Below are 14,558 nucleotides of genomic sequence, written 5' to 3' on the forward strand. Positions count from 1 at the left end.
GAATTACGTAACTATTGGGTCCTTTAAAACTTCCAAACCATTACAAAAGGCTCAGTCATAATTCCTCATTGTCATCAGCCATCGCATCAAGAAACTGCACATTTGGTACCTCGCTTCTCCGCAGAATGACGAGTAATGTCATGGTGGGTGCTTCCCAACTTCACAAAAATTATGATTTTTGGCGTAGTGGGTACGTTGTTAGTGTAATTGTATTAGTAGCCACAAGAGAGTTTATAACGGGCTCTAGAAATGCCGCTTTTCGAGCTTTCGCTGTGACTGTGCTGTGCTTTCCGCGCAGGCCTGGCGTTTTTTTTGCTCATGAGCTTGTGATGCATTGCAGAGCTCCAGCTAGCCATGGTGTCCATTTACCAGGATCGACTGCGGGAGCGTGCTCGAAGGAAGTGGCTGGTGCGCAAGCATGGCCTGATTCATCCCCACAGGACGCGCCAGAGCTGGCGTCGATACAGCACCACGCTTGGGGAGGCCACCACTGCCCTGCTGGGTCGCTTCATGCAGCTTCTCCTGCCGGATGACTTTGACTTCCTCTGCGAGGGGCTGCACAGTGAGTCTAGTTGTAGGAGCACTGCACCATGCTGCTACTTGCTCCACCTGTGCAGAGCTCACTCGCGGGTGTCTGGCTGCTCTTTCTTCATCATCAGGGGAGCACTCTTGCCAGTCCACATTGCAAATATTTTTGATGACCAACATGGCTTTGGTTACTTGCAACAGGGATTTTGTGTCGCCTAGCTGTGGCACAGTATCAGTTGGTACCCTTGACACTCGTTATATGTAGGGCTCTGTGTTTTCAGATTTTATTTTTCTTGAAATTCGGTGAGTGTTTTTCGGAGTTTATATTCTTGACAGAAATTCGATATTTAGCGTAGTTTATTTCACGTAAATCCTAAATTTTTCGAAATTCGGAGCTTAATTATGCAATATTCTCAATACTCCAATATTAGAGCTGTGCGAATAGCAAATTTTTCGGTGCGAAGCGAACTCGAATAATAAAGATTGAGTGCAAATTGAATCGAATAATTTTCGTATATTTCTCAAGTATTCTTCGAATACTTCCAAGCGAAATTACAGAAAAAAGCTGCAGAGAATTCCTAAGCATGTTCTTACGAGATAGGAACAATTACAAGTCACAAACATGGTCAAAAAACAGATTTATTCCTAAGGGAGGATGGGGCTTTCGTATCGCGAAAAATAAAAAAAAGATTTTTGATCCCTCCGTCATAGGAATCAGAATAATACGAAAGTAAAGCGTGCCCTTACAGAAGTAACTCAGTGTTTTCTGTACACTGATATAAGAGAGTTTGCACAATGTATATTGATGTCTGGCAGCTAATGGCACCGTTTAACGTGGATGCACCCACTTTATGATTGGTGGTACATCTCCATCCCGACGACTAACGTCCATGTTAAATGATTAAACAAACCCTTGTGGTAGCTGTAGTAGCTAACGGTGAAAGCGTAATCAGAGAACGAGGTGTGATAGCCAGAAGAGCGTCGCATATTGGACGCAGAATTTGGTCGCCATCCCGCGGCATGTTAAAATGTGATTGAACACCATGGCTGGACTAGAGGGAAATGCAGAGCACGTTGTGGCGCCCTCCGGCCGCAATTTTTCTCGAGGCGAGCGCGTAAGCGGGGAACGCCGTGAGGCAAGTGAGGCAGGCGCGCGTCGCAGAGCTATTTTTGGTTTGGATTAGCGTGATGCTATGAGCGAGGCCGACACCTTTACGTCTTGGGCTGAGCTCGCCACCTCGCGGTGTTAAGGCATTGACAAAATTGAACTTCAATTGAAAACGCGCCGAATGGGATGGACGTGTAACGTGTGGCAGGTGCTAATCGCGGAGGCCACAGTAATGACGAATTACTTTACCGCTCCCATAGGGCAACACCACCCCGCCGACTGAGAGAGTGGTAGATATAAAAAGCGCGTTTGTAAAGCCTCTGGAGTGTGTGACCGTGGCACAGTGGATAGCATGCCCGGCATCTGTTGTGGACCGAGCGGTCGTGGGTTCGATGCCCGTTGACGGAACTTTTTTTCTTTCCTCCTGTAATTTTTCGACATCATTTCTGTGACGGAAATACGTCACTGAAGTCTTGGTGGACCCCGGTATAAAACACTTTCGTGTTAAAAAAAAATCGATTTTCGAAAATCATATTTTCAGTTTCTGTAGTCCTCTTTTTCTGGTTCCAAAATATTGTCACTGAAGACTATGTAGAACTGCAGTAAAAAATTTGTTGTGCTTGCCAAGGTTGCAAAAATTACTGCGGAAATTGCAAAAGAAAACTATGTTAAAAATATTATAGTTCCGCAATGGCGCAACCGGGCACCGCCATCTTGGGCTCATCTGATAGAGCATTTCTCCGTCTTCAAATTTCCCGCTCCAGCTAGGTCCTCCATTTAGAAGAAAGCGTACAAAAAGCAAATGTTTGAAGTTCTTTTCGAGGCCTTCGATTGGCTGTGTCCACTATGTTGCCCCAGCACGCCTCGCCATTGGTCCGATCCTTGTCCGGGATAGCGTCTCCTGCTCCTTGCACGTCGCGAGGTCATGGCTGTCAAAAATCGTGCTACTTAGTGACGCGTTCACACTCGTTCTGTGTTCACAGGTCGATGATCATTTAGAATATAATTACGCTTTAGTTTGGCCGCTGCAAGCAGAAGCTCAAGAATCAGATTACGATAGTGCGCCGCGCTCGTTGCGAACATCGCAGACATGCGTCTCGGACAAGCTGTTCTGCTTATCAGCACTTCGCACCTTGTGACGAAGACCATCGCGGGACGGCTCTTCATACTCGTGATCGAGCATGACGTACTTTGAAACATCGGGTACCGCGGCCACGCACATCGCGGCCGAGCTTACTGCTCGGAGTCGTGGCTAGGCCTAACTCCTCTCACGGCGCCGATATACGAGACGAATCCAAATGTTGTGGGCAAGAACGTTGCACCTGCGGACATGCGAAAGCCAAGAAACTGCAATGTGTTTCGTCGCAAGCAACGAATCGCATTGCCCGCTGGTTCCTTGGAACCACGGATGGGCATTTTATGCATCGGTCGCGGAGCCCCGGCAAGCTCATCGCGCAGCAACCGCTCGGTGCATCGGTGGAAGCAGCTAGCAATTTCGCACATTGGTGCCCCAAAACGCAAGAGCAAGCACGCTGCACGCCAGTTTAGTGTCTTTATACTTATTTTCTGTTATTATAAACCGTTATATTTATTTTCCAGAAGTTCGAATACTTTGAATAGTAAAATTTCGGTGCAAATCGAAATCGAATAGTAAACACTATTCGAAAAATATTCGAAAGTTCGAATATTCGCACACCCCTATCGAATATCCTAGATGAGATGATATCTGAACACGAAAACATCAGAACACATGAAGTGTATTTTATTTGTCTGGAAGGTTTGAACGCACACACGTATACACACAAACACACAAGCAGTGATTCCACTCCTGCGCCAACTGCGCCAAAGTGCGCCAAATTGTATTTACTGCGCCATCCTGATAATATCGACGAAAATTGCGCCAAACTGCGCCAAAGTCTCGGGTTTGGGGGCGTCTATCACCGGCAATCGCACGGCCGGCGGGTCAGAACATGTGCAGCTTGATCTTGGGGCTGCCAAAGTCGCAACCATTGACCAAGAATTATTCCGCTGAATAAATAGCACTCGCGCGTGCGTCTCGAATAAGCCACGATGCCATGCACGGTGCCGACGAAGCTTCTGTTCTGCAAGTCGGCTCGACAGCAAAACGCGCTCTCCGCAGAGGCTCGTGACGTCTATAGGCCTCTCGGTAGCGAGAAAGTGCGACGGCGATTCATCGGGGGACGTCGTCTGTTGTAGAAACGCTGCTGATAGCTCGTTTCAAGCGTCGCACGGCACGTAAGGAAAGCAATGTTCAGTAATAACTACGTGTGTGCTGCTAAAATGTCTGTCACTTCTGTTTCCGGACATCGCGGAATGAAATTTGGGATCGCTAGCAGTATATATATGGAACAATATCGAATTTTCCTTGCTTCGCATTTATGGAAGAGCACGCGAACGGTGGAAACGCGTTCACACTTTTCCTCAGATATACTTTATCCATGGATCTTCATTCGGAAGAGCTTTTTCATAATTGCTTATACCAGCACGTCCGAGTTTAATCACTCTGCGCTAAATACCCCCTAAAAGGCCCTGCCCTTTCGAGCTCACGTGCTAGGGTTCCAGTTCGAATTTTTTGCTTGCTTTTTAAAATTGTCATCTCATTATTAAAAACATATATCCTGGTCGGAGCAGCCGCCCATACGCAGCTGTCAGTTGCGGGCCTGTCGCTGACGGCCCACAGTGAAGCGGCTACCCCATGTTACACGTCCGCCCCTCGCTTTCGGGGGTCAATAGCTGACGGGTAAAAAAACTCAGTTTCGCCATAGTCCCTCAATACTTTTTACTGGTCACGAAACTTCCCCGTCACTCTATGGGAGAGCTTTGTGTGCTGCCAACTTTGACCGCGGGGCGGCGCCACCAGTGTTGGGGGGGCACCCGCGGCACTCGTCGAAGCAGTCGGCGAGGCGACGGCGTGGTGTGTTTGCTTTTGTGTGTCGTGCTGTATCGCGTGTGTGCGGTGCTTTCTGTGCGTCTTATCGTATTTAAACGTGACGGATACTTAGCGGCAACGTGACGAACGATGCAGAAGACGTCCGGCGTGCCGCACGGTCGCTCCGGCGAACAAGGCGCTCGTCAAGGCCAGCGCGGCGACGGCGTGCTGTGTTCGCTTTGTTTGCGTCGTTTTATCACGTGTGTGCGGTGCTGTGTGTGCCTGTGACCATTTTCGTATGCGACAAATAGTTAGCGGCAGCTTCACGAACGATGACGAAGACATGCTGTGTGCCGCACTGTCGCTCCGGCTATAGGAACCGCTGAAAAAATATCGTTGTTTGTGTTCCCCAGCGACCCCGAAAGCCGCGAGCAGTGGAGGCGGGCGATACCATGTAAAGAAACGGGCGCATTCTCGTTCAGTTCACCAAACGTTCGAGCATGCGAAAAACATTTCTATAACGAGGACATTATTCGCGAAGACGAATGCGTTATAGAAGAGGTTGCCGCGCGAAAGAGTGAAGCTGAGGGCCGGCGCTTTACCTCGATTATTTGAATGTCTCCCGGCTTACTTGGCCAAAAAGAAGCCGGCACCTCGGCACTTGCCTCACAGGCGGCCGGTCAAGCGTCGTTGGGAGTCTTCGGAGGATTCCAGTGGGGAAAATGCTGTGCAGAGGATCCGCGTGGACGTCTCCGACGAATTGGATGCAGTAAATCATGGTAAATATTGCAGTTTTACGCGGCTTGCTCTTCTGTCTTCTTCGGCACGCTGATTATAATGCAAGTTGAGCAAACGTGATGGATTTCGTAAACCTTTGTGTTTTTCCCCTTGTTCTGCAGAAAGTATGCCGACGGTAAACAAGGTTGAGGACAAAGCTTGCAAAACAGAGGAGGCTGTGTGCAGCGCTTCGGAACAGTTGTTTGTGCTGCTAAGTTCTTCACTGTTTGCCTTCAGTTTCTGCTTTCAAAATAAAATGATTATAGCCAGCAATTTACTGTGTGTTATGAATATATAGAATAGATGAAGCCCACTGGCTTTCACTTTTTAATAAGGTGCTAAAAGGATTGAATATTTCGTCTAGATCAAACAGCTACACAAGACCCTTGTTCAACTTTCGTCCAAGTGAAAGAAGCTGCTGTAGAGCATGGCTGGGAAAATACATTATACAATCGCTTGGCACTTCGCAGAGTGCAAGGGTCCTTAGCCGTTTTGCAAGAAAGAAAAACAAGAAACTACGCCATGTGGCTCTGCAATGTGCCTGTAAATCTAAGTACACATGTTTTTGCGCCTCATCTCCCTGGAATGCGCTTCAACAAGCGTGTTTAGCAGCACACCTTAGCTGCTTAGCCACCGAGGCTGGTAAAAGAGCGTTATCAGAGTTTTCGCTCGTATTATTACAATATTGTTGTGATATTCACTTCAGAGTTTTGTACGTGCAGTCTGCCCGAGACAGAAGTTAGCGACGCATGAGCCGTCTACAATTTTTTTCTCTAACGTGGTATTTCCTACGCCGAGCGTCGGTGGCGCACGGAAATGTACCAGTAACGTTTAACTCGGTCATGTATATTCAGAGGAATTTAAGCTAAGTCTTTTTTCAAAGCATGGATAAATCGCCGGGAGAAAGTATCATCGCGTAAGTTGCGCGCGTCAGTACGTTTTTTGGTGAAGAGACGGGATTCACGCCCGTCGTACGTAGGGCTGTGTTGGTCGCGGTTCTTCCGCTGACGTCGGCTACAGCCTCGTCGAAAATAAAAAGCGTCAAAAAGGCATGACCGAGCAGTCTTTGCTAAATCAGCGTGCAGGGCGTGGCTGCACGCCGATTTCGCCGCGATCGAAAGGAATAGAGCACTGCCGCAACCGAACAGACATTTATGGCCGCTACGCGCAGATACGAGTACGCTGCCTAAACGCGATGGGTGATCAGTATATAAAAAAGCCACGGAAATATGTCCGTGAAGCCACCAGAGCGAGTCGCCGCCACGGAAACCTCTTGACGCACCAAAAAGCCGTTTAAGCGGCCGCGATGAAAGCCCCCTTGTCTGCATTAACGCCCCTGGCGGGCGACTATGTCCCTATACCAAACTTGGCCCGAAGTTTCGTGACTATAAAAAAGTATCGAGGGACTATGGTTTCGCTTAAGGGGGGACGCGGCTTTCGTATTGCGAAAAATGGCAAAAAAAATCGATTTTCTGAAAATCATATTTTCAGTTTCTGGAACCCTTTTTCTATCTGATTCCAAAATATCTAAACTGAAAACCACCCAGAAGTGCTTCAAAAACTTTGTTTTGCCCTCCGAGGTGGCGCAAATTATTGTGGAAATTGCAAAAAAACAGCGATTTTCAAAAAATTGTAGCTCCGCGATGACGCGACCGCGAACGAACTTTTTGGGCTTGTCGGAAAGGGCATTTCTCCGTGTTCAAATTCCCCGCTTCAGCGGGCTCCTCCATTCAGAAAGAAGCGCACAAAAAGCAAACACTTGAGAGTCGTTCCGAGGCCTCCGATTGGCCGCGTCCGCCATGTTGCCCCAGCTCGCCTCGCCATTGGTCCGATGCTCGCTCCGGGAGATCGTCGTCTGCGCGTCGCGAGTTCACGGCTGTCGAGAATCGCGCTACTTCGTGACACGTTCGCAATAGTTCTCTGTTCACGGCTCGACAATCACTTAAAATATAATTACGCTTTAGTTTGGAGCTGCAAGAGGAAGTTCGATCTGATTACGATGGTGCGCCGCGCTCCTAGCGAACATCGCAAACGTGCGTCTCGGACCGACTCTAGCGTTGACTTCAGCGTCGGATTCGCGGTTAGATGTTCTGTTTATCAGCACTTCTGACATCGTGACGAAGGCGATCGCGGGACGACTCTTTGTACTCACGACCACGCATTACGCACTTTGAAGCAACGGCGACCACGGCCTGCGCACCTACTGCTCGGAGTCGTCACTAGGCCTAACTCCGCTCACGGCGCCGTTTGGCGAGACCAACCTCGAACTTTGCGGGCAACTACTACGCGCTAGCGTGCTCGCGGCTATGTGCTTCTTCGCAAGCGAAGAAGCACATCGCTCGCCGGCACTTCGGAACCGCGGATGGGCATTTTACGCATCGGCAGTGAACTCGACAGCCAAGCTCGATCGTCAGACCCCACGGCCACGGGCTGCTCGGAGCAGCGGTAGCAATTTCGCGCGTCGGCACCCGAAAATGCGATACAAAGTATACTGCGCGCAGATTTTTCGTCATCGTAGCTTTGCATTCGCGCATCGTCACCGAACGCCGTCACCAAGCGCATCACGCGCCGGCTCCACGGACCCCGCGGCCGAGCACTTCGCGGTCAGAGTGCTATCAATAAGCACTAGTGATGTAATTTAGACGTGCTTGGAGCCGTGCTTGGTATCGCCGCAGGCGTTTATGGATGTTCTGAAACACTGAAAGCCTCGTAGACTAGCGTTGCTGCGGTCGGCCGAATGATAATACGTTTCATACGCGAGAGTGGCAAAAGACCGTGTAGGAAACAGGGGGACGAATTTTTATCTGCCCGACTCGCGTCATTGAATAAACTGCTCAAAAATCCCTGTGCCACTAATGTCTTGGCCATAACTGTTTGCTATTTGGAACGAAGGCATCGGCTATCATGGTGTGAGCCATTTTCTGTCACAACAAACCTTTCTCTTTATAAAAATTATTCTATGATTAATTGTAATCAATAAGCAAGACTTAATTATGCTAATGACAGCATAAATACAAAAAATATATGTAATTATTTCAGTATATGGCCTTATTATATTGCAATATTTTCTTTTCTGTCATGTCTGTCACACCACTCCTTCATACAGAGAACTTGGTTTGAAATCCGTACTGTTTTCCTTGAAGTCTTGTTGACAGGATGACATTATTCTTTACCTTGCTTAGGGCCTAGTTTTTTTTGTAAGTGATAATTAGTGCATGAGAAGTTCTGATGCAATACATGAAGCTGATGGGGATGTTATTTGTAAAAAAACTAAAAGCAATAGACAATTTTTAATAATGTCATCCTGTGTAGAGCTCTTTTGAGTAAAGATCAAAACCACTTGGACCTTCCTGGCATGTTTTGTTACAATGCTAGGCTTTTCACCAGCAGACTATGTCATCAGATCATGTAACATAGTGTAATTTGAAAACTACTCGAGATATCACAATGAAACTTTATATATAGCTATTCGAGGTACTCTTCAGTATGCCTGCCAAATTTCATTACTCTAGGTCAACAAACAAAAAAGTTTTTTTCGATCGCCACCTCCCCCCTTAAGGGCGAAGCAATGAATGTGATACCAACAAATTGTATTGTTAAACGAAATAAGGCTAGCAGCTAACTCTTTTGGATTCGATCTCGCGTAACTCAACAAAACACTGGTTTAAGGGAATATGGCCGCTCCAGGAACCGAAGCGTTTTCTTGCTCTGAGTTCTCTAAACATGAAGTAAGCGTTGAGAGCACAGCAAAGTTTATGAGCCGTCTCCTGATGCCTCGAGATGGCGCGCGCGCAAGCGACTGCGCCATTCGAACGATGCGGTACCCCCCCCCCCCCCGCTCCCCTGGCGTCCTTTCATGCTCCTTACGAAAGACGGGCGGGCCGTTTCCTCTCTGTTTGATGAGCGATCGACGGCAGGCCCGCGCGTGGGAAGATGTTATCTCATGCGCTGTCCGTGCGACGGAGACAGACGGCCGGCTAGCTTAATCTCCGCTTCAGCCGCGTTCGTCGCCAGCGCTCGCGAGCTTTTACTCGCAGCTAGAATGCGCGTAGTGATGTTATTAATTTGGTCTTCATACAGAAAATTATGGCAATGACGACGGCGAAAATCCGCGGAGAGTGTCCATATAATTGTTATCACAATAAACATTTAAAAAAAGTTGAGGAGCCATTTCACTCTGTGAAGTGGATGATAAGCGAAGCTGTTTCGCGCATGGCAAGGAGGTGACATGGTGGAGGATAGTTTCGTATGTAAGGCCAGGTTGTTAACGTTCAATACGCAATATTAATGCGAAAGCATCAGATGCTTTATCAAACACGAAAATTGACCGTCGGCGGCGTCAATCGATTGATGCAAAAAATCATGTGATGGCGTCATCATCACGTCATAGATCGTCAAAACTTGTGACGTCATCATGGCGTCATATATCGTGATGTCACGTGATGACGCCATCACAACATCGTCGCTTTACACTGCTTCCGTAATCGGTGTGCCGATCATGGAGCTAGCGCAAAACCAGGTGAGGTGCAGATAGCTTGTAGAGAAGGAGGAGGAGGATCAACCCGTCGATCGAGAAGAAAAAGAACCTGGCTTTCGCCTTGGAGTTTTCTTAGGGGAATGCATTAGAGACAGTGAGGCTCTTTGGCATTGAGGCACTGCTGTACATCACGGCGTTTGTCTACAATGTCTGCTGATAACCACATAGATGTATTTAGAGTGTTATTTCATAAAGTGCAATTTTATTGATCTGGTATTCTGTTTATTTGCTAGTGTCGAAAATAATCGCCAAAGAGGTTAATTCAGAACACTCAACTGCATGAGCCCTTATTTTTTCATTAGCGAGTCATGAATGAATTTCTCCTGAGATGATTTTTTCCATGAGATTTGCAATGAATCGAAATATTTCTAGCCTTCATAAGAGCCTCGTAGTAATATTCCGGTGCTTGAATGTTATTGCAATATGCTTCTGTAGTGCACTCCAGGATGTAAAATTCGCTGCTCCAGAGTGCTCCCAGATGCAAAATTATCTGCTCCGAAGTGCTCCAAGATGAAAATTTTGCTGCTCCAAAGTGCTCCAAAACGGAAATTTTGCTGCTCCAAAAATTGCTCCAAATCAGAAGTCCTCGGTAGCATCACTGCACAAGCCCAAATACTTGAATAAAAGAAACACCTACGTTTGTGCGTATTACCACCTTAAAGCTAGTTGTAATAGACGCAAGCATACTTTACGAGGTCCATATATTCGACGTTGCCAGGGGACCGTATGCCGTGAGGGGACCACATATCAAAATGCCGTGTCGTGCTCCCGTGCGTATGTTGACATCCCTCGCTCCGTGCGTGACAACCCCTTTGATAAATGTGCGATGGATGCAATCTATGAGATACTGTTGATGCGAAGAAAAGTTCATATCGGCCAGACCGGCTGATGTATGAATGTCCGCTTGGAACGTGCCCTTTCGATAACAAACAGAATAGGGTAATAGTGATCAATACTTCTTTCTGGACGAATTGGTTCATTATGGCGCAAGGAAGTGCGAGCACAAGAGAAACTACACGTACCCCCAAAAGTTTGTGGAATTTCCACGAAAGCTACATTCCCGCTTTGGCATAGCTTCCAAATAGATGTTCCAGCCTGTAGTAGTTGCAACTTACGCAGCTCCCTGCTAGGTTAGAAGCGCCGTGCACTAACAGAGAAGAAATTCGCATTTGCAGAGGAGTCTACATTCCGTAAACTTTTGTGGTCGGGTATACATACATGTGCTGACTGACAACTGGATTTATTGATAGAATAACGCACCTTATAAAAGACAGAGTGAAGCACGAAAAAGAAAAAAAAAAGGGGGGGGGGGGGGCAGGCAGGAAGGACCAGTGAACAGCAGGCCACAGTTTCAGGCACAGGCTGGCGGCACGGTAGAGCCAGGCGCAGGGAGACGACAGGGCGATGCAGTAGTGGACAGAGATGCCCCCGGCATAGCCGGCTTGCCAAAAAGGGGTGCCTGCCTGACAGTGCTGCCCAACAAAAGGGGGCGCTTGCCAGGTTATGGCTTGGACAACACGTCAGAGGGTATTTTCGGCCAAGAGGGCCTTCTACCACTTCCAGACGTGTGCCGCCGCACCTTAGCGGTTATTCTCCGTTCACTGTCATCGTATGGAATAAAGTCCAGCTACCTGTCAGTGGGAGAAAGGTTGCTTAGGTGCGTTTCCGCAGGTTGTACCAATGGCGTGCCTTGGAGCCAGCCTTCTCACGGTTTTCTTGCGGTTCGTTGACCGCCTCCCCCCTCCCAAGTCGTTGCTGCGGGCAACGAAAGGTTTGAGGTCGGAGACGTTAACTGGACCGCCGACTTGCCTCCCTTGGGAGTCAGCCAGCTTATACACCAGAGGCGACACTTTGGTCTGCACTCGGTATGGGCCCAACCACTTGGCCGACAGGGAGGCCGAGATGCCTTTGGCGGCGTCACTCAAGACTGGATTGCACCTGAGGACGAGATCGCCGACATAATAGTGCACTTCCCGATGCGACCGGTCGTACTGAGCCTTCTGTCCAGCTCGCACTTTTGCCAGGTTGGAACGCGCCAAGTTGAGGGCTGCGTCCATCCGTGAGCGCAGTTCTGCTGCGTAGCCAGACGGGCCGGCTTTCGTGGCAGATGCCCCCCTGCCGCCCCGCTGCTGCCCCACAGAACGCGGTCCATGAGGTTAGGCAGCTCTCTCCCGAAGTTAAGGAAAGCGGGCGTGTACCCGGTTGAACGGTTCACCGTGGACCGCAAGGAGAAGCCTAGCTCATTAAGTTGGCATCCCAAACTCTGTGTTGCTGCGCAAGACTTTCGAACTAGCGCTTTCGTGGTCTGATCTGTTTGCGGCCCTATCAGAGTCCAAAAGGCAGCTTTGCTGCAATGCCAGAGTGTGATGGGGTAAAGCATATTGAAAGTCTGAAGGGGCCAGCGTCGCGGCGCAGTGCGGCAATGTCTTTACAGGTAAGCACCGGAAATGCATGGAGGCGTGATGGCGGCAAACGCACCTGAACGACTCAATTGCTGACAGTCCTTATGATAAGTATCTTCAGCTAACTGCTCAGTAGTGCATGTGGCCTAGCATACGACTGCGCTAGGCAACATGCATTACCGAACGCACCGCACCACCGTTCGTGCTGCCTTTGTGCGAGACCGCTAAGTGCGCTGCACAGACACGTTGCCTTCACGAACGTAAGCAGCTCGCCATCGCTGTGCCCGTTACAGCAAGCGCCCCTGCAGTGACGGCATCAGCGTAGCTGGCGATGTGCGGCGCACAACTAGGAACGATCGGCTTCAGGTGGCAGCAAATTTTGAGTATCAGCGGAGATTCAGCGATGGGCATTAGGTGCGCACACGCATCGGGGAAAGCCGTCCGCTCTTCTGCCACGGTAGTCTTTGGGCTCCGTGTCATCATTTCCAAAGGCTCCATGCGAGAGAGCTGTAATCTGTTCTGCGCTTTGCTGGTATCAGCAGCGCTGATCATGAGACGCAAATTTGCAATTTGCAATTGTCACTTAGTTTAGTGGTGTCCACGCAGGTACCAAATATGTTGACGAAGCCTGGGCATGCACCAAAATGCCCGTGTACTGGGAGGCATTAAAGCTATTTCGTTGTGGCTGTGGCGATATGACTGCTTGAGAGGAATAAAAAAAGCATGAATTCTCTTTTTCGGACTGCCTGATTTCTTGGACGATTTCGCGGTCCCTAGAGAATCTGAAAAATCAGACGTTGACAGTATTTATCTTCCGGAAGTTCGAATACTTCGAATAGTCAAATTCCGGTGTGAATTGCATCGAAGGGCAAACACTATTTGAAAAATATTCGATAATTCGAATATTTGCACACCCCTAGTGGTTATGAATCGACTGCGTGGTAAGTGGTGTAACTGTGAAGGGAATGTGCAGTGAATGTTACCATGTGCTCGTGAACTCTTCATGGTTTCATTGGTCTCGTTTATGTCACAGGTGTGTTCGCTAGGTCTGGAGCTGTAAACGTAGTTGCATGCACTCAGTGCCTTCGTGCAAGACGTCATTTACTTGGACACTAGGTGAATATTGAGTGCTTGCTCCAGCTTTGCACTCGGTCCTTAATCGGTTGATCGCTGAAGCACACCTTGCTTGTGCACCTTGCTTGCTGTTCAACTGGTTGATATGTGTAATAGGAGTGGTAATAATGATAATAATGACTGGGTTTTTACATCCCAAAACCACGATATGATTATGAGGGATGCCGTAGCGGAGGGCTCCGGAAATATTGACCATCTGACGTTGTTCAACATGCACTGCCATCGCACAGCACATCGGCCTCTAGCATTTCGCCTCCATTGAAATGCGACCGCCATGGCCGGGATTGAACCCACGACCTTCGGGCCAGCAGCCAAGCACCGTAACCGCAGTTAGGAGTGGTTTGTGTATGGTAATTGGAAGTTGGGTGCAACGTATTTATGTCTCATTTTGCAATGCCAGCAGCCAAACGCTCGGGCAAATTGCCGTGCGGTAGCTACTGCCGTATTTTATCTGTGAGTGCATTGTCATTTCCTGATACATAGAAAAACAGGCAAATTAAAAAGTGATTGGCGACATTTAACTGTTTCCTTTATATTCTCAACCTTGCAGTGTATTTGCAGATATTTTGCTGTGTTCCGAGAAGCAGCAAGAATGGTTGCCAGTGCATAAACAGCTGGGAGGCAGTTTTGCACTGCTTTTAATTTAAACTTTTTCATCATGCACTTGCATTCCTTGGCTTTATGTGCCAGAAATATTTCATAGTCTGGAAATTTTTAATGCGCATGTTAAAGCCACACATTATGTATAGGGACTAGGGGTGTGTGAATAGTGAATTTTAGAACCAAATCGAATACGAATTGAATAGTGATGATACCGAATTGAATATGAATAGGAATCGAATACTGTTTGAATAGTTTTCGAATAGTAAGGCAGCCATTTTCAAAGCAGTCCTAAACTGGTAGGGTAATAATTTTCCAAACAGCCCAAGAATTCTACAACATTTTATTTGAAGCAAGTACTGACAAGCTTTAACGAAGGAACGTTAGGATTACTTCTAACCGACAAAAAAATACCAAAATTACTTAAAGGGACCCTGAAACAGTGTTGATGATTTTGTACGAACACACTGAGCCGGTAGAGCAAGTCCTAAGGATCATTTACAGACCGATTTAAGCTCTGTGCGTAAATTCTGTAATTTATTACAAGGCTTTGAAGCTGCGAATCGCCACTGATCACAGCGG

General features: G+C 48.0%; 1 protein-coding gene across 2 annotated transcripts in view; it reads left to right on the top strand.

The window, feature by feature from the left end:
• Nucleotides 1-14,558, top strand: part of LOC119389323 (transcriptional adapter 2-alpha) — a 193,802-nt gene that overhangs the window by 84,101 nt on the left and 95,143 nt on the right. For both annotated transcript variants that reach the window (XM_037656528.2, XM_037656531.2), the window contains one exon: nt 341-562. In XM_037656528.2, coding sequence (XP_037512456.1) covers nt 341-562 — 222 coding nt within the window. The remainder of the gene's footprint in view (nt 1-340; nt 563-14,558) is intronic.

Source organism: Rhipicephalus sanguineus, chromosome 4 (assembly GCF_013339695.2).
Source record: "Rhipicephalus sanguineus isolate Rsan-2018 chromosome 4, BIME_Rsan_1.4, whole genome shotgun sequence".
Lineage (NCBI taxonomy): Eukaryota > Metazoa > Arthropoda > Arachnida > Ixodida > Ixodidae > Rhipicephalus > Rhipicephalus sanguineus.